This window comes from Rhinoraja longicauda, chromosome 3 (assembly GCF_053455715.1).
Source record: "Rhinoraja longicauda isolate Sanriku21f chromosome 3, sRhiLon1.1, whole genome shotgun sequence".
NCBI lineage: Eukaryota > Metazoa > Chordata > Chondrichthyes > Rajiformes > Arhynchobatidae > Rhinoraja > Rhinoraja longicauda.
The window spans coordinates 10,881,500-10,903,005 of record NC_135955.1 but is presented as its reverse complement, the minus strand read 5'-3'; the positions used below and the strand labels follow the sequence as shown (position 1 = coordinate 10,903,005).

General features: G+C 48.0%; 1 protein-coding gene across 5 annotated transcripts in view; it reads right to left on the bottom strand.

Moving 5' to 3' along the window:
- The window catches only part of LOC144612030 (ephrin type-A receptor 5-like), a 317,322-nt gene that overhangs the window by 280,585 nt on the left and 15,231 nt on the right, over positions 1-21,506 (bottom strand). For all 5 annotated transcript variants that reach the window (XM_078431503.1, XM_078431511.1, XM_078431540.1 and 2 more), the window contains exon 2: positions 11,106-11,170. In XM_078431503.1, the coding sequence (XP_078287629.1) occupies positions 11,106-11,170 (65 nt within the window). The remainder of the gene's footprint in view (positions 1-11,105; positions 11,171-21,506) is intronic.

The following is a 21,506-nucleotide window of genomic DNA, read 5'->3' as shown; positions in this document are numbered from 1 at the left end:
GGAGGCCTTCCGTGAACGCTGGTCGCCGCGGGAGGTCGAATGTATTGTTGACAGAGATGGCGGGATTTTAATGTGATAATTGTTTATTTTGTAAACTGCCGATACAGGCGGCTTTTGTTTGATCACATTTTGCTTAGTATGTTTGTATGTTTTTCTGTGGAATAAAACTTTTATATTTAAAAAAGTGGTCGGGATCAAACCCGGGTCGGGTCTCTGGCGCCGTAAGGCAACAACTCTACCGCTGCGCCACCGTGCCGCCCGTAAATTGGACGGAGCAAGCCCCTATTGAGGTCGTGCAGCGTAGGTTTACTAGGTTAATTCCCGGAATGGCGGGACTGTCATATGTTGAAAGACTGGAGCGACTAGGCTTGTATACACTGGAATTTAGAAGGATGAGAGGAGATCTTATCGAAACCTATAAGATTATTAAGGGGTTGGACACGTTAGAGGCAGGAAACATGTTCCCAATGTTGGAGGAGTCCAGAACAAGGGCCACAGTTTAAGAATAAGGGGTAGGCCATTTAGAACTGAGATGAGGAAAAACTTTTTCAGTCAGATAGTTGTGAATCTGTGGAATTCTCTGCCTCAGAAGGCAGTGGGGGCCAATTCTCTGAATGCATTCAAGAGAGAGCTAGATAGAGCTCTTAAGGATAGCGGAGTCAGGGGGTATGGGGAGAAGGCAGGAACGGGGTACTGATTGAGAATGATCAGCCATGATCACATTGAATGGCGGTGCTGGCTCGAAGGGCCGAATGGCCTCCTCCTGCACCTATTGTCTAGTCCACCCCCATTTCAAAAATCAATTTAATATATGGTGCCCAGAAAAGGGACGTATCAGACATTAAACTGATAAGAACAGTATATCGGTGAGTCCCCAGAGAGAACAAAATATATGACGATGAGGACATTAACAGTGATTTGTGTAAATTAGTTTCTGCTCAAAGAATGCCTGCAGAAATCAGGAGCGCAGCCTGCACTTTGCAGATGACGGCCCTCCTGCTGTAGACTCTCTGTTATTCATGTTGAAACCATGGATTACACGAGTTTACACCGGCATTTGGAGCTGTTTCCACATCTGCAGTTACCACCGAGGGGAGTTTTGGGGGATAATTATTACCTGGAAAAGAATAAGGTGATCAACTTGTCTGAGGCTGCAAATGGTTATTGCAAATATTGTTATTCGAATTATAATGATGCCTATTGTTTGCCACGTGCTAATTATTTGACATAGATTTACATAAAATAAATGGGTTAATGTTGTGGGATTTTGACCATATGAGTAATGTAATCGACAGCCCCTCTGCAGTCTGCACAGGTCTTTATGATTTAAATTGGGAAATCCATCGGGAGTTATGACGTCGGGATTGCAATTGTCAAGCTTCTGTCACAGATTTATAACAACAATTATGACTCAATGATGAATTGGCTTACAATAGTCAACTGGAAGAAGGGGGGGGATGGGGGAGTGGGGGGGGATGGGGGAGTGGGGGGGGGAGAGGTAATATCACACCGTGGGTCGGATTGCATTGAGAGCTGCTAGCGGGTGCAATGCACACATCAGTGGCACTCCAAGCCTCATAGGGGTTCGCGGGGAGACTGGGGCCCGAGCTTCACGGGTCGGAGCCGAAGCCCCGGCAAGTCGGCGGCCCCTGGGACGAAGAGCAATGAGACCCGTTGTGCGGGGACCGTCGTGACGGGGGGACAAAGAGCAACGGAACCCGTTGTGGGGGGACTGCCATGAAGGGGGGACGAAGAGTAACGGAACCCGTTGTGGGGCGACCGTCGTGAGGGGGGGGACGAAGAGTAACGGAACCCGTTGTGGGGGGACCGTCGTGAGGGGGGGGACGAAGAGTAACGGAACCCGTTGTGGGGGGACCGTCGTGACGGGGGGGGGACGAAGAGCAACGGGACCCGTTGTGGGGGGACCGTTGTGAGGGGGGCCGAAGAGTAACGGAACCCGTTGTGGGGGGACCGCCATGAAGGGGGGACGAAGAGCAATGGGACCCGTTGTGGGGGGGATCGTCGTGAGGGGGGGACGAAGAGCAATGGGACCCGTTGTGGGGGGATCGTCGTGAAGGGGGACGACGAGCAATGGGACCCGGCATGGGGGAACCGCCGAGAGGGAAGGGGGGGGAGAAAAAAGGCGGACCTGGCGCGGGATAATTTGTAACTTTGTCGACGCCCTTTATGTGGCGGCTATTTGCATACCTCGGGAATGCAAGCAAAGAGTTTCACTGTGACTTGTCAACTTGACAATAAAATATTCATTCATCCACATCCACACCTGCATACTTCAGCATGTGGCGGAAGGAACTGCAAATGCTGGTTGACACCGAAGATAGACACAGAATGCTGGAGTAACTCAGCGGGTCAGGCAGCATCTGTGGAGAGAAGGAATGGGTGACGTTTCGGGTCGAGACCCTGCTCCAGACCCGTGGCTGTAGCAGTAAGCTGGAGGTCAGGTGCAGGCGCATCTGACTAGTAGCTCACTCCTGGACTCCCCATTGACTCTGGGACAAGCCCTGGCAAATGAGATCTTGGCCCAGACCCAGTACACACCAGGCTCCCCAGCTTGAACCAGCCTTACCTGCTGCATCTAGCACTGCCCTGTTCATTTCAATGGGCGTGGTTGAACTTAAAAAAGTTAAACTAACTTTTATTACTTAATTATACCTTTTACATAGAACATAAAACACAAAACATAAAACACAAAACATGGTGGCGCAGGGGTAGAGTTGCTGCCTTACAGCGCCAGAGATCCGGGTTCGATCCTGACCACTGGTGCTGTCTGTACGGAGTTTGTGCATTCCCACCGTGAACTGCGTGGGTTTTCTCCAGCTGCTCCGGTTTCCTCCCACACTCCAATGACGTACAGGTTTGTAGGCTCAATTGGCTTGATAAAACTGTCATTTGTAATAGTGTGTGTGAGATAGTGTTAGTGGGTGGGGATCGCTGGTCAGTGCTGACTCGATGGGCCGAAGGGCCCGTTTCTGCGCTGTATCTCTAAACTAAACTAATAGAACATAGAACAGAACATAAAACATGGAACATAAAACATGGAACGTAAAACATGGAACATAAAAAAGTACAGTACAGAAAAGGGTCTCAACCCGAAACGTCATCTATTCTTTTTCTCAAGAAATGCTGTCTGACCTGCTGAGTTACTCCACCTTTATGTGTCTAACTGCAGAAACAGGCCCCTCAGGCCACAAAGTATGTTCCAAACATGATACCAAGTTAAACTAACTCCTCTGCCTGCACCTGATCCATATTCCTCCATCCCCTGCATATCCATGTGCCTATCTTAAAGGTCTTCAATGCCACGATCATACCTGCCTCCACCACCACCCCATGGCAGTGCATTCCAGGAACCCACCACTGTGTAAGGAACCCTCCCCCGCACATCTCCATTAAACTATGCCCCCCTCACCTTAAACCTATGCCCTCTGGCCTTTGACATTTCCATTAATTAATAGTACATTAATGTTTTAACTACACATATTATTTGATATTCCCTGATCACATGTAAATATTGTCCAGAACAAGGGGCCACAGTTTGAGGATACCGTAGACATTTATTGGCCACAATTGATTATTTTATTATCTGCTACTTAGTTGCTGCCTGACAGCGCCAGATACCCGGGTTCGATCCTCACCTCGGGTGTTGTCTTAATGCAATTTTACATTCTCTCTGTGACCCGCGTTTTTTTTTGCTCCAGGTGCTCCAGGTTCATCCCACACTCCAAAGACGTCCAGGTTTCCGATGTTGGGGAAGTCCAGAACAAGGGGTCACAGTTTAAGGATAAGGGGGAAGTCTTTTAGGACCGAGATGAGAACGTTTTTTTTCACACAGAGAGTGGTGAATCTGTGGAATTCTTTGCCACAGAAGGTAGTTGAGGCCAGTTCATTGGCTATATTTAAGAGGGAGTTAGATGTGGCCCTTGTGGCTAAAGGGATCAGGGGGTATGGAGAGAAGGCAGGTACGGGATACTGAGTTGGATGATCAGCCATGATCATATTGAATGGCGGTGCAGGCTCGAAAGGCCGAATGGCCTACTCCTGCACCTATTGTATATGTTTCTATGTCTATGTTTAAGAAAATAACTGCAGATGCTGGTACAAATCGAAGGTATTTATTCACAAAATGCTGGAATCAAAGGTATTTATTTACAAAAAGCTGGAATCGAGGGTATTTATTCACAAAATGCTGGAATCGAAGGTATTTATTCACAAAATGCTGGAATCTAAGGTATTTATTCACAAAATGCTGGAATCAAAGGTATTTATTTACAAAATGCTGGAATCGAAGGTATTTATTCACAAAATGCTGGAATCGAAGGTATTTATTCACAAAATGCTGGAAATCGAAGGTATTTATTCACAAAATGACCCGAAACGTCACCCATTCCTTCTCTCCCGAGATGCTGCCTGACCTGTTGAGATACACCAGCATTTTGTGAATACATACCTTCGAGTAAATATTTTACATACATCTGATTCAAAGTCATGAGGCAGGGAGATTGGCCCAACTTGCCCATGCTGGTCAAGATGCACCATCTGCACTAGTCCCACTTTTCTGCTTTCGGCCCATATATATCCCTCTAAACCTTTCCTATCTATGTACCTCTCCAATGTTGTGATAGTACCTGCCTCAATTGCAACCTCTGGCAGCTCGTTCAAGTGACCCCCAGGTTCCTTTCCCCTCACGACTTAGACCCATGTCCTCTGGTTGTGATTCTCCTACTCTGGGTAAAAGACTTTGTGCAGCCAGTTCACCTAATTATCAGTGACATGTAGAAAATGGATCAGCATTATAGACATCAGACTGAAGAAGGGTCTCGACCCAAAACATCACTCTTTCCTTCTCTCCAGAGATGCTGCCTGTCCCGCTGAATTACTCCAGCATTGTGTGTCTACCTAGCATTATAGACAGTGTGTGCTATTGCTTTGTCAGCGAAGGCAGGAGGATCAGAGTGTATTAGCACCACTCCGCACTTGACCATGGACAAGATGGGCCGAAGGGCCTGTTCCACTGCTAATAACATAGAAAAATTTAATAATGCGGCACGGTGGCGCAGCGGTAGAATTGCTGCCTCACAGCACCAGTAGACCCAGGTTCGATCCTAACTATGGGGGCCATCTGTACAGAGTTTGTACGTTCTCCCTGTGACCACATGGTTTTCTCCGAGATCTTTGGTTTCCTCCCACATTCCAAAGACGTACAGGTTTGTAGGTTAATTGGCTTGGTACAATTGTAAATTGTCCCTAGTGTGTGTAGGATAGTGTTAATGTGCGGGGATCGCTGGTCGGTGCGGACTTGGTGGGCCGAAGGGCCTGTTTCTGCGTTGTATCTCTAAACTAAACTAATACTCAAGGGATAATTTCCATCTGTTTCCAGTGGATGGGGGGAAATTTCATTGAAAAACTGCCGAGTCACGAAAGGCCTGGATAGAGTGAATGTGGAGAGGACGTTTCCACTAGTGAGACAGCAGCACAGGACCGGAGGCCAGAGCCTCAGAATAAAAGGACGTACCTTTAGAAAGGAGATGAGGAGGAATTGCTTTAGCCAGAGGGTGGTGAATCTGTGGAATTGCCACTGACTGCAGTGGAGGACTTTGCACAGACAGCACCCATGGTCAGAAACTAAGCCAGGTCTCTGGTGCTCTATGGCAGCAGCTCTATACCACTATGCTGCCCTGTCCTCCAGCACTTTCTGTTTAGATTGGAATCATACCTTTTCTATTGCACTTATCACGAACAGAAAAGGCGCAAAAGCAATTGAAGTTGATCGGCATATGTACGCATTTCAAAGAATGGACCCGTATCCAATGACACTAACTTTTTAAAGGAAACATGGAAAGTAGGTGCAGGAGGAGGCCATTCGGCCCTTCGAACCATTCCATATGATCACGGCTGATCATCCAGAATCAGTGCCCCATTCCTGCTTGCCCACGGGCTAGGCTGAATCATCGTGCCTTCTGCATTCTTGCGAGAGAAAATAAGAACATTTTGGATGCTGAAGCAAAGGAAGGACATGTCAAGAATGTCTCAACTATGTCAAGAATATCATGATATCGGCAACACAAGAACCACAGACAAAAACAGGAGGGATTTCTAAAGGTCTTTGAGCCTTCAGATCTGGGTTTGTGCTCAATTAAAAGCTCTTCTCCAGTGCCCTGCATTAATTATCAAAGGGAGCCTGGCTACACTTAAAGGCTGAAAATGTTTGCTGCTTTGTGAGATCTATAGAGTTCCTCTCAAAATAAAAAATCATCACATCAAATGGAATACAGTAACTGAAAATGAAATGCGGAATGGAATATGATCTTTATTTATTATTGTAAATGGGATTTATAGTTATACTTTGCGGTTTGTCCACCTCAGAATTCACCTGCACCTGGAATATTGATAGGTTGGGAAAAGAAGCAATTTTATCCAAATTCAATCTCACTTCCCCAACCAGTGACATCTGAATCCTCCTGACACCTCTGTCGTTCCAAATCATACGCTTTTACATTTTAAATCTTATTATTATTATTACTGATAAATGATACTTCTTTTGTACAGCAACTATATCAGCAGTCTTTAAAATAAGCAATCCAATATGAAACTCCTTGCTTGCTATCCATCTACCAGAATAGACAATGGACTGTTATGAAATCAAGTGGCAGCAATATAACAATGGCCCAAATCGTGAATAGCTGGAGCCTGTTTGATTTTGATCGATAGATGGGTTGAAATTAAGGGCGGCACGGTGGCGCAGCAGTGGTAAAGCTACTGCCTTACAGGGTCAGAGACCCGGGCTCGACCCTGACCACGGTTGGTGTCTGTACGGAGTTTGACTTGTGTGGGTTTTCTCCGCGATCTCCGGTTTCCTCCCACATTCCAAAGACATACGGGTTGGTAGGTTCGGTCCGATTTCAGGGGGGCGGGACAAAGGAAGGATATAGGTGGAAACAGGAAGATAGAGGGAGATCTGGGAAGGAGGAGGGGAAGGGAGGGACAGAGGAACTATGTAAAGTTGGAGAAGTCGATGTTCATACCACTGTGGAGAAGTCGATGTTCATACCATTTGTGACCCATTTCTTCTCTCCAGAGATGCTGCCTGACCTGCTGAGTTACTCCAGCATTTTGTGAATAAATACCTTGGGTTGGTAGGTTAATTGGCTTCGGTAAAATTGTATACTGTCCCCAGTGTGTGCAGTGCAGTGCCGGTGTCATGGGTGGTCGCTGGTCGGCGCCGACCCGTGGGCCAGAGGGCCAGTTTCCGCGCTGTGTCTCTTGTCCGAAGAACGATTCTGCTCGGAAATGAGCTCTTCGACCCATCAAATTCACACTGGCCATCGACCACCCATTCACAATGGTTCCGTCTTAGTTTAGTTTAGAGATACAGCGCAGAAACAGGCCCTTCTGCCCACCGAGTCCGCACCGACCAGCGATCCCCGCACATAACGCTATCCTACACACACTAGGGATAATTTTACATTATATCAAGTCAATTAACCTACAAACCTGTGCATCTTTGGAGAGTGGGAGGAAACAGAAGATCACGGAGAAAACCCACGTGGTCATAGGGAGAACGTACAAACTCCGTACAGACAGCACCCGGAGTTCAGGATCGAACCCTGGATCGAAGCGCTGTAAGGCAGCAACTCTACCACTGCGCCACTGTGCCACCCCATTACAAGTTCTATGTGATCGCACATTTACATACATTCTCCTGCACAATACGGGCAATTTACCTACATGCACAAACACCATCCGGGATATGGGAGGAAACCAGAGAACCCTGAGGAAACCCACGAGGTCACTGGGAGACTACACAAACTCAACAAGGTCAGGATCTGTGGCGTTGTGGGGCAGCAGCTCAACCAGCTGTGCCACTGTTCCGCCCACACTGTGCCACTGTTCCGCCCACACTGTGCCACTGTTCCGCCCACACTGTGCCACTGTTCCGCCCACACTGTGCCACTGTTCCGCCCACACTGTGCCACTGTTCCGCCCACACTGTGCCACTGTTCCGCCCACACTGTGCCACTGTTCTGCCCACACTGTGCCACTGTTCCGCCCACACTGTGCCAGCCTCATTACTAGTATTAGCTAAATGTATATCAATATTAATTATCGAGATTAAAGCTACAATAAAGTCATAAGGTCATAAGTGATAGGACGAGAATGAGGCCATTCGGCCCATCAAGTCTGCTCCGCCATTCAATCATGGCTGATCTATCTCTTCCTCCTAACCCCATTCCCCTGCCTTCTCCCCACAACCTCTGACACCCGTACCGATCAAGAAAATCAACACAAACAAAATGCATTTATTTAGCGCCTTTAAATGAGGTAAAATGCGCATGCAAGGACTAAATTCAGAGAGCCATTATTATCAGATAGGTGACCAAAGGATTGCTCAGAAAGATAGGCTTTAAACACCACTTTAACGAGGAGAGACAGGAATGAGAGTGAAGGGGGCATTGAGAGTGAGGTGGACTGTCGGGAGTGTAGGGGGAACGGCACTGCCGAGAGCTACCTGGTGGGGGGCGACGAGATCGAAAGAGGGGTCCCAGTGGGAGGGAGGGCACTAAGAACGGAGAGGGGGCCAGCAGGGGGCCACCTGAACAAAGGGGGATCCAGTGGGGGGCTACTGAGAATGAAGGGAAGATCCAGCCGGGGGGGGGGAGGGGCACTGAGAATGAAGGGAAGATCCAGTGGGGGGGGCACTGAGAATGAAGGGGGTATCCAGTGGGGGGCACTGAGAATGAAGGGGGTATCCAGTAGGGGGGCTACTGAGAATGAAGGGAAGATCCAGTGGGGGGGCACTGAGAACGATGGGGGGATCCAGTGGGGGGGGGGCACTGAGAATGAAGGGAAGATCCAGTGGGGGGGGGGGGCACTGAGAATGAAGGGAAGATCCAGTGGGGGAGGGCACTGAGAATGAAGGGAAGATCCAGTGGGGGGGGGAGAACGGAGAATGAAAGGGGTATCCAGTGGGGGGCTACTGAGAATGAAGGGGGATCCAGTGGGGGTGGGCTAAGAATGGAGATCCAGTGGGGGGTGGGCTGAGAATGGAGATCCAGTGGGGGGGGAACTGAGAATGAAGGGGGAAACCAGTGGGGGGATACTGAGAATGAAGGGAAGATCCAGTGGGGGGGCACTGAGAATGAAGGGGGTATCCAGTGGGGGAGGGGCACTGAGAATGAAGGGAAGATCCAGTGGGGGGGCACTGAGAATGAAGGGGGTATCCAGTGGGGGGCTACTGAGAATGAAGGGGGTATCCAGTGGGGGACCACTGAGAATGAAGGAGGGATCCATTGGGGGGGGCGCACTGAGAATGGAGATCCAGTGGGGGGGGGCTACTGAGAATGAAGGGGGGATCCAGTGGGGGGGGCACTGAGAATGAAGGGGGTATCCAGTGGGGGGGGGGGGCACTGAGAATGAAGGGAAGATCCAATGGGGAGGTTACTGAGAATGAAGGAGGGATCCAGTGGGAGGGGCACTGAGAATGGAGATCCAGTGGAGGGCCCTGAGAATGAAGGGAAGATCCAGTGGGGGGGGGGGGGGGTGACTGAAAATGAAGAGGGTATCCAGTGGGGGGCTACTGAGAATGAAGGGGAGATGTGGCGGGGGGGGGCGGGGGTGCTTGCTGCCACGTGCGGCCGGAGGCAGAAGGTAGGACCGATCGGCGAACGTTTGGAACTTTGTTGCCGCCAAACACGTGATGACACTTGTGCGCTGCCTGGGCGAGATCTGCTGCACGATTTTAATGGCTTGGTTACAAAACTAAACGCTGCTTCGGCAAGGCCAGGAGCATAATCAAAGACGAGTCGCACCCCGGCCACTCCCCCTTCTCCCCTCTCCCATCGGGCAAAAGGTATCGGTGTGAAAACGCACACCTCCAGATTCAGGGACAGTTTCTTCCCGGCCGTTATCAGGCAACTGAATCATCCCACCACAACCAGAGAGCAGTGCTGAACTACTGTCCACCTCTTTGGTGACCATCGGACTATCCTTGATCAGACTCTGCTGGCTTTACCTTGCTCTAAACGTTGTACCCTTAGCACGTGTCTAAACATTTTACATGACTCCATTGCAATCATGTACCGTCTTTCTGCCGATTGGAGAGAACGCAACAAAAGCTTTTCGCTGTACCTCGGCACACGTGACAATAAACTAAACTGAAAGAATGCATTTGTCTGGACCTGGGTACATGTGACATTAAAGTATCATTGACTCAGTGAGGAAAGAAAGCAGAGAGGTTTAGATGAAATGCCAGATCTTAAGAGTTTAGAGAGCTGAAGACAATGGACAATAGGTGCAGGAGGAGGCCATTCGGCCCTTCGAGCCAGCACCACCATTCAATGTGATCATGGCTGATCATTTTCAATCAGTACCCCGTTCCTGCCTTCTCCCCATAGATCAGCCGTTGGGTTGATGAAGCAGGGCCAGGCGGACACTGAATGGTAGCATGGCTGGAAGGGAAGAGGGAGATTTATTCACAAAATGCTGGAGTAACTCAGCAAGTCAGGCGGCATCTCAGGAGAGAAGAAGGAATGGGCGACGTTTCGGGTCGAGACCCTTCTTCAGACTGAACAAGGGGATGATCAGACGGGTCGTGGAGTGGAATTGGAACATAAGGATGTGATTTTTGTTTTTTAAATCGAAGGTGGCAGTGGGTCTGTGAGCCAATGTAGGTCAGTGAGCACAGTGAGGCGGTGGTTTGCAGAGATCAGAACCACTTACTGCACAGGCAAACCTTCACTGCACAGGCAAACCTTCCCTATTTAGCACCCGGGAGGAGGCCGCATCTGCCTCTTTGCTCCCCTTACAATAAGGCATTTGCAGGGGGGGAAAGCTAAATCTTCAGCGTGATAGAGTTTGGACGTTTGTCCGTGCACGCCATCCTACAGTTATTTCGTGGTGCGTACACCTACAGCACAGGAACAGGCCATTCTCTCCCCCACCCCCACCCCTCCCCACCATCCACCCCAGTTGTCTGGCTTGGCGTGGAATTACTCTGGGGAATTTCCAGACCCTTTTGAAACAGGGGCTGCTTAATGCACAGGCTGCCAATGCAGCTTGCAGAGCGAGCAACGTGTTGAAAGACTTACCCCGTTCTTCGGGTAGGCTATCCATCCCAGGTCTCCCATTACAGCTCTAGAGTCCAGCAAATTCACTGCAAAGGCAAAGAACAAAAAAACAATCAGACAGCTTTGCCTTAATCCACGGGCACGGACAAAGCCAGCTGCAGATAACATAAGACGGCGAGAAGCCAAACAACCGCTAACGCTCGACTGAAGGAGGAAGCACCCCCTGGCCCAGGTATTAATTGCAAAGTAATCAACCCAACACCATTTACACATCTCAAAACTATTTTGGTTAACAATGCATTTTAAGAAAAGAGCACAAATAATCACATGGCATTTCCAACTTTCTTCCCCCCCCCCCCCCCCCCCCCCCGGAGAACAGTAGATTATTATTTAGACTGATATTAATATATTTTTCTCATTGCTTTCAAAAGGATATGGAGATAAAAAATCAGTGGAATAAAGGTGGCGGGAGGAACAGCAGATGCCGGTTTAAACCGAAGATGGACACAAAATGCTGGAGTAACTCAGCGGGACAGGCAGCATCTCTGGAGGGAAGGAATGGGTGGCGTTTCGGGTTGAGACAGTCTGAAGAAGGGTTGAGACAGTCTGAAGAAAGGTCTCGACCCGAAACGTCACCCATTCCTTCCCTCCAGAGATGCTGCCTGTCCCATTGAGTTACTCCAGCATTTTGTGGCTATCTTCAGTAGAATAAAGGCTCAAATCCAACTGAATGCCTGAGTTTACTATCCCTTCCTTCCTCTTACGTTGGCGCATCATGGCACTGCTCTCGAATGGCTGATTCCCTGAATGTTTTCTTACATTTGCTATTAGTTTAGTTTAATTTAGAGATACAGGCACTTCGCCCCACTGGGTCCGTGCCAACCAACAATCACCCATGTACTCGTTCCACCCTACGCACTGGGGACTAGTTACAGAAGCCAATCGACCTACAAACCCGCACTTCTTTGGGATGTGGGAGGAGAAATCGGAGCACCCGGTGAAAACCCACCCGTTCACAGGGAGAACACCTGTGGTCAGGATCGAACCTGGGTCTCTGGTACTGTAAGGCAGCAACTCTACCGCTGCGCCACTGTTCCTACATTCCTCTTACAATGGAGTATCGTGACACCATTCTCGAATAGACAATAGACAATAGACAATAGGTGCAGGAGTAGGCCATTCAGCCCTTCGAGCCAGCACCGCCATTCAATGCGATCATGGCTGATCACTCTCAATCAGTACCCCGTTCCTGCCTTCTCCCCATACCCCCTCACTCCGCTATCCTTAAGAGCTCTATCCAGCTCTCTCTTGAAAGCATCCAACGAACTGGCCTCCACTGCCTTCTGAGGCAGAGAATTCCACACCTTCACCACTCTCTGACTGAAAAAGTTCTTCCTCATCTCCGTTCTAATGCAGTATGTTTTCTTAAATTTGCTTTTAATTATATACGAAGCTTGCCACATTTTGCAAATGGTGCTCAATGCAGTTAATAGATTTATTTTCATACCTGCAAACGCACTATTTTGCTCCTCAGAAAACTAGTGTGGCTATGCATACTTCCCTTAATTAATAACACGAACTAACAGGATAAAGCAGAAAGCTGATTTATCTTGTAACCGTTGCACGTTACACAGGGGAATGGCCACGGTGGCACAGCGGTAGAGTTGCTGCCTTACAGCGCTTACAGCGCCAGAGAGACTGGTTCGATCCCGACTACGGGCGCCGTCTGTCTGTACGGAGTTTGTACGTTCTCCCCATGACCTGCCTGGGTTTTCTCCGAGATCTCACACTCCAAAGACGTACAGGTTTGTAGGTTAATTGGTTTGGTATAAGTGTAAATTGCCCCTCGTGTGTGTAGGATGTTTGTAGGGCAGGCAGTGTTACCAGTGTTGTAGAAACATAGAAACATAGAAAATAGGTGCAGGAGTAGGCCATTCGGCCCTTCGAGCCTGCACCGCCATTCAATATGATCATGGCTGATCATCCAACTCAGTAGCCTGTACCTGCCTTCTCTCCATACCCCCTGATCCCTTTAGCCACAAGGGCCACATCTAACTCCCTCTTAAATATAGCCAATGAACTGGCCTCAACTACCTTCTGTGGCAGAGAATTCCACAGACTCACCACTCTCTGTTGTAGGATAGGGTAGCGTAGTTTGAGTGGTGTTTGTAGGGTAGGGTAGTTTGAGTGGTGTTTGTAGGGGGTAGGGTAGGTTGAGCCAAAGGGCCTGTTTCGGAGCTTTATATCTAAACTAAACTAAATTAAATATGCAATATAACTGCACGAAGCATGAATAAATGTATTCAGAGCTCTTCTGTACTGTCACATGCCACACTTAGAGAAACACTGACTCACATGCAAGTTATTAGTACATCGGTAACTGTGCAACCCTCTGTTTCACAACAGGTGCCGATGTGTGTAATCTCATCAGCACCGCCGCCCACTGTAAAAACTTTAACAGCATTATAAATAAAACACAGTCACACCATGTCATAGTTTTACCATTGGGATAAGAGCTCACTTCATTTACTCGTTCATTGGAGAAAGTACAAATGTATTTCAAGTACCAGTACGTTTTCTGTGTCCATATATAATACTTACGAGTCAAAGTCACAGAGTGATAGAGTGTGGAAACAGGCACTTTGGCACAACTTGCCCACACCGGCCAACATGTCCCAGCTACACTAGTCCCACCTGCCTGCGTTTGGTCCATATTCCTCCAAACCTGTCCTATCCATGTACCTGTTTACATTTTTCTTAAACGCTGGGATAGTCACAGCCTCGACTACTTCCTCCGGCAGCTTGTTCCATACACCCACCACCCTTTGTGTGAAAAAGGTAACCCTTCAGGTTCCTATTAAATCTCTTCCCCCCTCACCTTCAACCTATGTCCTCTGGATCTCGATTCACCTACTCTTGGGCTACATGCTCTGATACCTTTGGTGGCACTTTCAAAGAGAGCTGCTTAGGGATACGGCATGGCACCAGACCCTTCGGCCCTCCGAGTCCGTGGCGCCCATCGACGACCTGTTCACGCTGGCTCCATGTTATCCCATTCTCCCATCCACTTCCTACACACAATCTGGGCAGTTTTGTGTTTACAGAGACCAATTAATCTACAAGCCTGCACATCTTTAGGATGTGGGAGGAAACCAGACAACCAGCGCGGTGGCACAGCGGTAGAGTTGCTGCCTTACAGCGCTTGTAGCGCCGGAGACCCGGGTTCGATCCCAGCTACAGGTGCTGTCTGTACGGAGTTTGTACGTTCTCCCCGTGACCTGCGTGGGTTTTCTCCGAGATCTTCGCTTTCCTCCCACACTCCAAAGACGTGCAGGTTTGTAGGTTAATTGGCTTGGGTTTGTATACTTGGTAGAAGTGTAAATTGTCCCTAGTGCGTGTAGGGTATTGTTAGTGTAAGAAAATAACTGCAGATGCTGGTACAACAAATCGAAGGTATTTATTCACAAAGTGCTGGAGTAACTCGGCGGGTCAGGCAGCATCTCAGGAGAGAAGGAATGGGTGACGTTTCGGGTCGAGACCCTTCTTCAGACTGAGGGTATTGTTAATGTTCGGGGATCGCTGGTCAGCGCGGACTCGGTCGGCCGAAGGGCCTGTTTCCGCGCTGTGTCTCCAAACGAAACTAAACCTGGAGGAAACCCACACAGACACCGGGAGAATACGTAAACTTCACAGGGACAGCACCTGAAGTCAGGTTCGAACCCGGATCGCTGGAGCTGGGAGGCCAGCATCTCTACCAACGTTTTAATATTAACCATAGATGGTACAATATGTATATTTCTAATAATTAACGTTGGGCCATGGAACTAATAATTTGAAATTGACTTTCCTTCCACAATTTGCTCCTCTTACTGAGGTCTTTCAATGGACAATTAATTTATTTACCAAATCATCCAGAATATTTTTCACTGCATTCAGCTTGTTTTGGTTTATAATTCAGAGGGGGTGCTTTTTTTTTTTTACACACACTATTTATACTATGCACTTCAGGCAAAGGAATATTCAATATTCAATTGCCGTGCAACAGAGGAGGTGATCTGATTTTTATAAGCAGGTTTATCTCTTGCCTATGATGTCTGCAAAGGCGAAATGCTAAAATGGTCTCCGAAATCCTCCCTTTTCCAGCTGCCTAGAACAGTCTGTCTGCTTTCCCATCTATTTCCCATTGGCTTGGTGGGCAGTCTCTAATCATCGGCTGTGTGATCATCTACGCACATTTAATATTGATGACACCGTATACTTTTTCACACAAGGTCACCCATTTAACATCAAAAAGATGAAAAGCCGTGCCTCAGTAAAAATTCCAGTCGCTCTCTGCTTCCCATCCTGTCGTGCTGTTACATCACGGAATTGCAATGCTTGATACATGTTAGACAATAGACAATAGGTGCAGGAGGAGGCCATTTGGCCCTTCGAGCCAGCACCGCCATTCAATGTGATCATGGCTGATCATTCTCAATCAGTACCCCGTTCCTGCCTTCTCCCCATACCCGCTATCCTTAAGAGCTCTATCTAGCTCTCTCTTGAATGCATTCAGAGAATTGGCCTCCACTGCCTTCTGAGGCAGAGAATTCCACGATGTTAGTCTTCCATCTTGGTGATTTCCTTGAATAATTTAGGTTTAGTTTAGAGATACAGTGTGGAAACAGGCCCTTCGGCCCACCGAATCCACACTGACCAGCTCACACTACCCTGCACACACTAGGGCCAATTAGCCTACAAACCTGTAAGTTTTCATAATGTGCGAGTCAACTAAAGATCTCGGGGAAAACCACGCGGTCAAAGGTCAAGGGGAGAACGTCCAAACTCCGTACAGCCAGCACCGAATAGTTTCTCATGCACATCTTTTTAATCATTAACACCACCTCAATATGTAAGTGAGCGATACCACTGGATGTTGACACATGGTCTGAATTAATGATCAACTTCCACAACGATCAACATTACATTTGTTTTTATTTCGAGACACAACATGGAAGCAGGCCCTTCGGCCCACCGAGTCCGCGCCGACCAACGATCACGCATACACCAGTTCTATCCCACGCACTGGGGACAAATTTACAAAAGTCCAATTAACCCACAAACCTGCACGTCTTTGGAGTGTGGGAGGAAACCGGAGCACCCAGAGAAAACACACGTGGACAAAAGGAGAACGTACAAAGTCTGTACAGGCGTTAGGAGCAGAATTAGGCTATTCGGCCCATCGGGTCTATGTCATTCAATCATGGCTGATCTAACTCTCCCCCTCAACTCCATTCTCTTGCCTTCTCCCCATAACCCCTGACAACCATACTAATCAAGTAAATATCTAGCACTGCCTCAAAAATATCCATGGACTTGGCCTCCACAGCCGTCTGTGGCAACAAATTCCACAGATTCACCACCCTCTGACTAAAGAAATTCCTCCTCATCTCCTTCCTAAAGGAATGTCCTTTCATTCAGAAGACCTCTAGTCCTAGACTCTCCTGCTGGTGGAAACATCTACTCCACATCCACACTATCCAACCCTTTCACCAGTTTCAATGAGGTTCCCCCTCATGGGTGGCACGGTAGCGCAGCGGTAGAGTTGCTGCTTTATAGCGAATGCAGCGCCGGAGACTCAGGTTCGATCCTGACTACGGGTGCTGCACTGTAAGGAGTTTGTACGTTCTCCCCGTGACCTACGTGGGTTTTCTCCGAGATCTTCGGTTTCCTCCCACACTCCAAAGACGTACAGGTATGTAGGTTAATTGGCTGGGTAAATGTAAAAAAAAATAAAAAATTGTCCCTAGTGGGTGTAGGATAGTGTTAATGTACGGGGATCGCTGGGCGGCACGGACTTGGAGGGCCGAAAAGGCCTGTTTCCGGCTGTATATATATGATGATATGATATGATTCCTCTAAACTCCAGCGAGTACAGGCCTAGTGCCGACATGCTCATCATATGTTAACCCAATCATTCCTGGAATCATTCACGTAAACTCTTCTGGACAGCATCCGCAGTGAGGATCGAACCTGTGTCTCTGAAGGAATATGAATGGATGAATATATAACTTTATTGTCATTCAAAACTATACACCAGATGAGCGCATATTTGAATGAAATTCCATTGCATCTGGCTCCTAATGTAACACCAAATAATAAAAATTGATTAAAAAAAAAAGAAAAGTGACTCGCGCATAAAATAATGGCGGCGTATTATTGCGAATTCAAGAGTCTGATGGCTCGGGGGAAGAAGGTATTGCAGAACCTGGCTGTTCTGCTCGGTATTCTGCAGTACCTTTGACAAGAGGGCAGCAGGATGAACAGTCCGTGATGGGGTTGGGTGGGGTCTTTAACAATGTTTTTGGCCTTGGTCATGCAGCATTTGTGTGCGATGTCCTGGATGGAAGGAAGTCAAGTCCCGATGATTTTCTCAGCCGTCCTCACCACTCTCCGCACGGACTTCCAGTCTGAGGCTTTGCAGTCCCCAGACCCAGACAGAGATGCAGCTGGTCAGTACGCTCTCTACAGTGCCCCTGGAGAAAGTGGTGAGGATGGGATGGGGGAGGTGTGCTCTTCTCACCCGGCGCAGAAAGTGCAAACGCTGCTGGGCTCTCTTGACTAGAGATGCAATGTTTAGGGACCAGGTCAGACTGTCTGTGAGCTGCATCCCCCAGGAACTTAGTGCTACTGACTACCCCCACAGCAGTGTCACTGATGTGGAGCGGTGTGCGCCTGCGCCGGTTTCTCCTGAAGTCAACGATGATCTCCGTTATTTTGTCGACATTCAGGACCAGATTGCTCGTGTTGCACCAGTCGTTTCACCTCCTCCCTGTGAGCCAGTTCATTGTCGTCCCGGATAAGCCCCACCACTGCTGTGTCATCCTCATACTTCATGGTGTGGTTTGTACTTGAACCTGGCGCAACAGTCGTGGGTCATCAGGGTAAACAGCAGTGGACTCAGGACACAGCCCTGAGGGGAACCGGTGCTCAGAGTGCTCTGCCACTGTCCTGTAAGGCAGCAACTCTATGTTGTGATATTGCAAGGACTACTTTGCCCTGGGATGGCAGGACTTTCATATGAAGAAAGACTGGATAGACTAGGCTTGTACTCGCTGGAATTTAGAAGACTTGAGGGGGGATCTTATTGAAACATATAAAATTCTTAAGGGGTTGGAGAGGCTAGATGCGGGAAGATTGTTCCCGATGTTGGGGAAGTCCAGAACCAGGGGTCACAGCTTAAGGATAAGGGGGAAGTCTTTTAGGACCGAGATGCGAAAACATTTCTTCACACAGAGAGTGGTGAGTCTGTGGAATTCTCTGCCACAGAAGGTAGTTGAAGCCAGTCCATTGGCTATATTTAAGAGGGAGTTAGATGTGGCCCTTGTGGCTAAAGGGATCAGGGGGTATGGAGAGATGGCAGGTACAGGTTACTGAACTGGATGATCAGCCATGATCATATTGAATGGCGGTGCAGGCTCGAAGGGCTGAATGGCCTACTCCTGCACCTATTTTCTATGTTTCTATGTTGTATCACAAGGACTACTTTGTTTGCCCGCGTAGCAACGTGTATATAAGAGAATGACGTGATATTGGTGGGCACTCTGGTTCCAGGTGGCCGTGAAATAAACAGCCTGGATTTAAGCTCCAGCTTTCAAACCTTTTAAACACGTGTACTTGTGGTCCGTCCAGAGTCATAACAAAGGTATAACAGATACCGGACCACAAAGTACAACACTCTATTGCTGTGCCACTCTGTTCTTGGGATAAATTGAAGAAAGCATAACGTAGTTCTGAGGTATGGCGTGAAATGAAGTGGGCCTATTGATACTAACTCTGCATCAAGTCCCTATGAAACGTCAATATGTGAATAAAGCAGATGAGATAAACATTTGAAAGAGATATTTAATTCAGGGTCGTAGTAGAACAGCCGGCATGTTATATCAATACAAAGGTGAAGATTTGTAAGAATAGTTTTTGACATATGTTTGAAAATATGTATCATGCACGACACCACAGCCTCAATAACAAGCATCCAGCTCTTGGACAGGAGATTCCCAATAAATAAACACCAACCAACACCTCAACAATTCACACAAAAGCAGCTACTTCTTACGTTCTTCTAAGTTGGACGCAAATGCAGCATAACAAAACTGAATGCGGTGTGGCGTCTCAATATGCACCATCTCCTGTCGCAAGCACTGACCATCTGGTGCATGCGCAACTGAGGGAAGTTTCTGGAAGGGGAAGGAAGGGCTTTTTGCCATCTACTTTTACAGTTTGCGTAAACAATGAAAATACCTGCATTCTTAAGGTTTCAGAATGCCTTTCCTTCTTTCCCGCATGTGCCTGGTTCTTGGGTCTTTAAGGAAGCTGCCTATTGTTTATTTTAGTATTAGTAAAGAAGGAACTGCAGATGCTGGTTTACACCGAAGATAGACACAAAATGCTGGAGTAACTCAGTGGGACAGGCGGCATCCCTGGATGGAACAAATGGGTGATGTTTCGGGCCGAGACCCTTCGGGCCGATACCCTCCTGAAGAAGGTTATACTTCTTTTCATCTATCCAGAGATCTTAGTTGAGTTTAGTTTAGAGATAAAGCATGGAAACAGGCCCTTCGGTCCACCGACTCAACAACAACCAGCGACCACCCGTACACTAGTTCCATCTATCAGTCGAGGGACAATTTACAGAAGCTGATTAACCAACAAACCTGCACGCCTTTGGAATGTGGGAGGAAACCGGAGCACCCAGAGAAAACCCACGCGGTCACTGGGAGAACGTGCAAACTCCGTACAGACAAACTCTGCTATGTCACTGTGCCATCCTATTCACTCCGATACAAAATCCTACATCACCACATAACCCAATAAGTCATTAAACACATTAGATATATGCTGAACAATTAAATATGTTACTTTAACATATTTTAACAAGCCAATTGTTACCAAGCTGAAAGCTAGATAAAAAGAACAAATGGTTTTGTCCACTATTTAGGATGGAGAATACTGTAGACCACAGAGATATAGTGCGGAAACAGGACATTCGGCCCACCGTGTCCGCACTGACCAGTAAGCCCGGTACATTAACACTATGCCTACACACACTAGGGACAACTTTTACATTTATAACAAGCCAATTAACCTACAAACCTGTACGTCTTTGGAGTGTGGGAGGAAATCGAAGATTACAGAGAAAACCCACGCAGTCACAGGGAGAACGTACAAACTCCGTACGGACAGCACCTGTAACCAGGATTGAACCCGGGTGTCTGGTGCCGTAAGCGCTGTAAGGCAGCAACTCTACCGCTGCGCCACTGTGCCGCCCTGAATCCCAGTAGTATCCTAAAGTTTTATATCTAATAGAATTATCGTTAACAAACAGAGATGAGGTAAATTTAAATTGAGTAAATTGAAGTGAAAATAATTCCTTTCTACTTTTTTTGTAGTGGGGAATAAAATCACATATGTTAGAAATCAGATAGACACAAAATGCTGGAGTAAAACTGAACGGGTCAGGCAGCATCTCTGGGGAAAAAGAATAGGTGACTTTTCGGGTCGAGAATCTGCTTCAGACCCTCTGGAGCGTTCTCCAGAGATGCTGCCTGACCCGCTGAGTAACTCCAGCATTTTGTGTCTATCTACAGTGTAAACCAGCATCTGCAGTTCCTTCCTACAGGCTTTGTGTTTACTTGCAATAAATTAAATACAACTAGACCAAGAGGACCCGTTGGGCCCAAACCTCTCCTGCATTGGTGCAGCACCCTCTCCTCTTCCTCCTCCACCACCCCCTCCTCCTCCTCCTCCCTCCCCCTACCCCCCTTCCCCTCCCTCACCCTACCTCCCCCTCACCCCCTCCCCCTCCCCACTCCTTCCCCACTCCATCCCCTTTATCCTCCCCTCTCCTCCTCCTCCCCTACCCCCCTCCCCTCCCACTCCATCCCCTTTATCCTCCCTCTCCCCTCCTCTCCCTCCTTCCCCTCCACCCCCCTTATCCTCCCTCCCTCAGAGATAGATTTAAACTTTAAAATGTGAGTAACTAAAAATATAACACCGATTTCAACTAAACTTCTTCCATTAGTACCAAAGGGACGAAGGTGAGTAAGATGGGCCTAAAATTGTCGCACTATCATGTACCATTTTGGCTGTAGTTCAGGAACAAAGGAGAGTTTTAGTATATAGATAGATAGATAGATTTCAGTTCCTCTCTGTTCTTGCAATGGAGCTGAGATATTAACGGCTCCTTCAACAATGGCTGCTCACCCCCAGAAGGGTACAGATTACACACGTGGCAAAGCACCCGTAGTCAGGATCGAACCTGAGTCTCCGGCGCTGCATTCGCTGTAAAGCAGCAACTCTACCGCTGCGCTACCGTGCCGCCCCTACACTGAAGATAGTCACAAAATGCTAATGCTGGAGTAACTCAGCGGGACGGGTAGCATC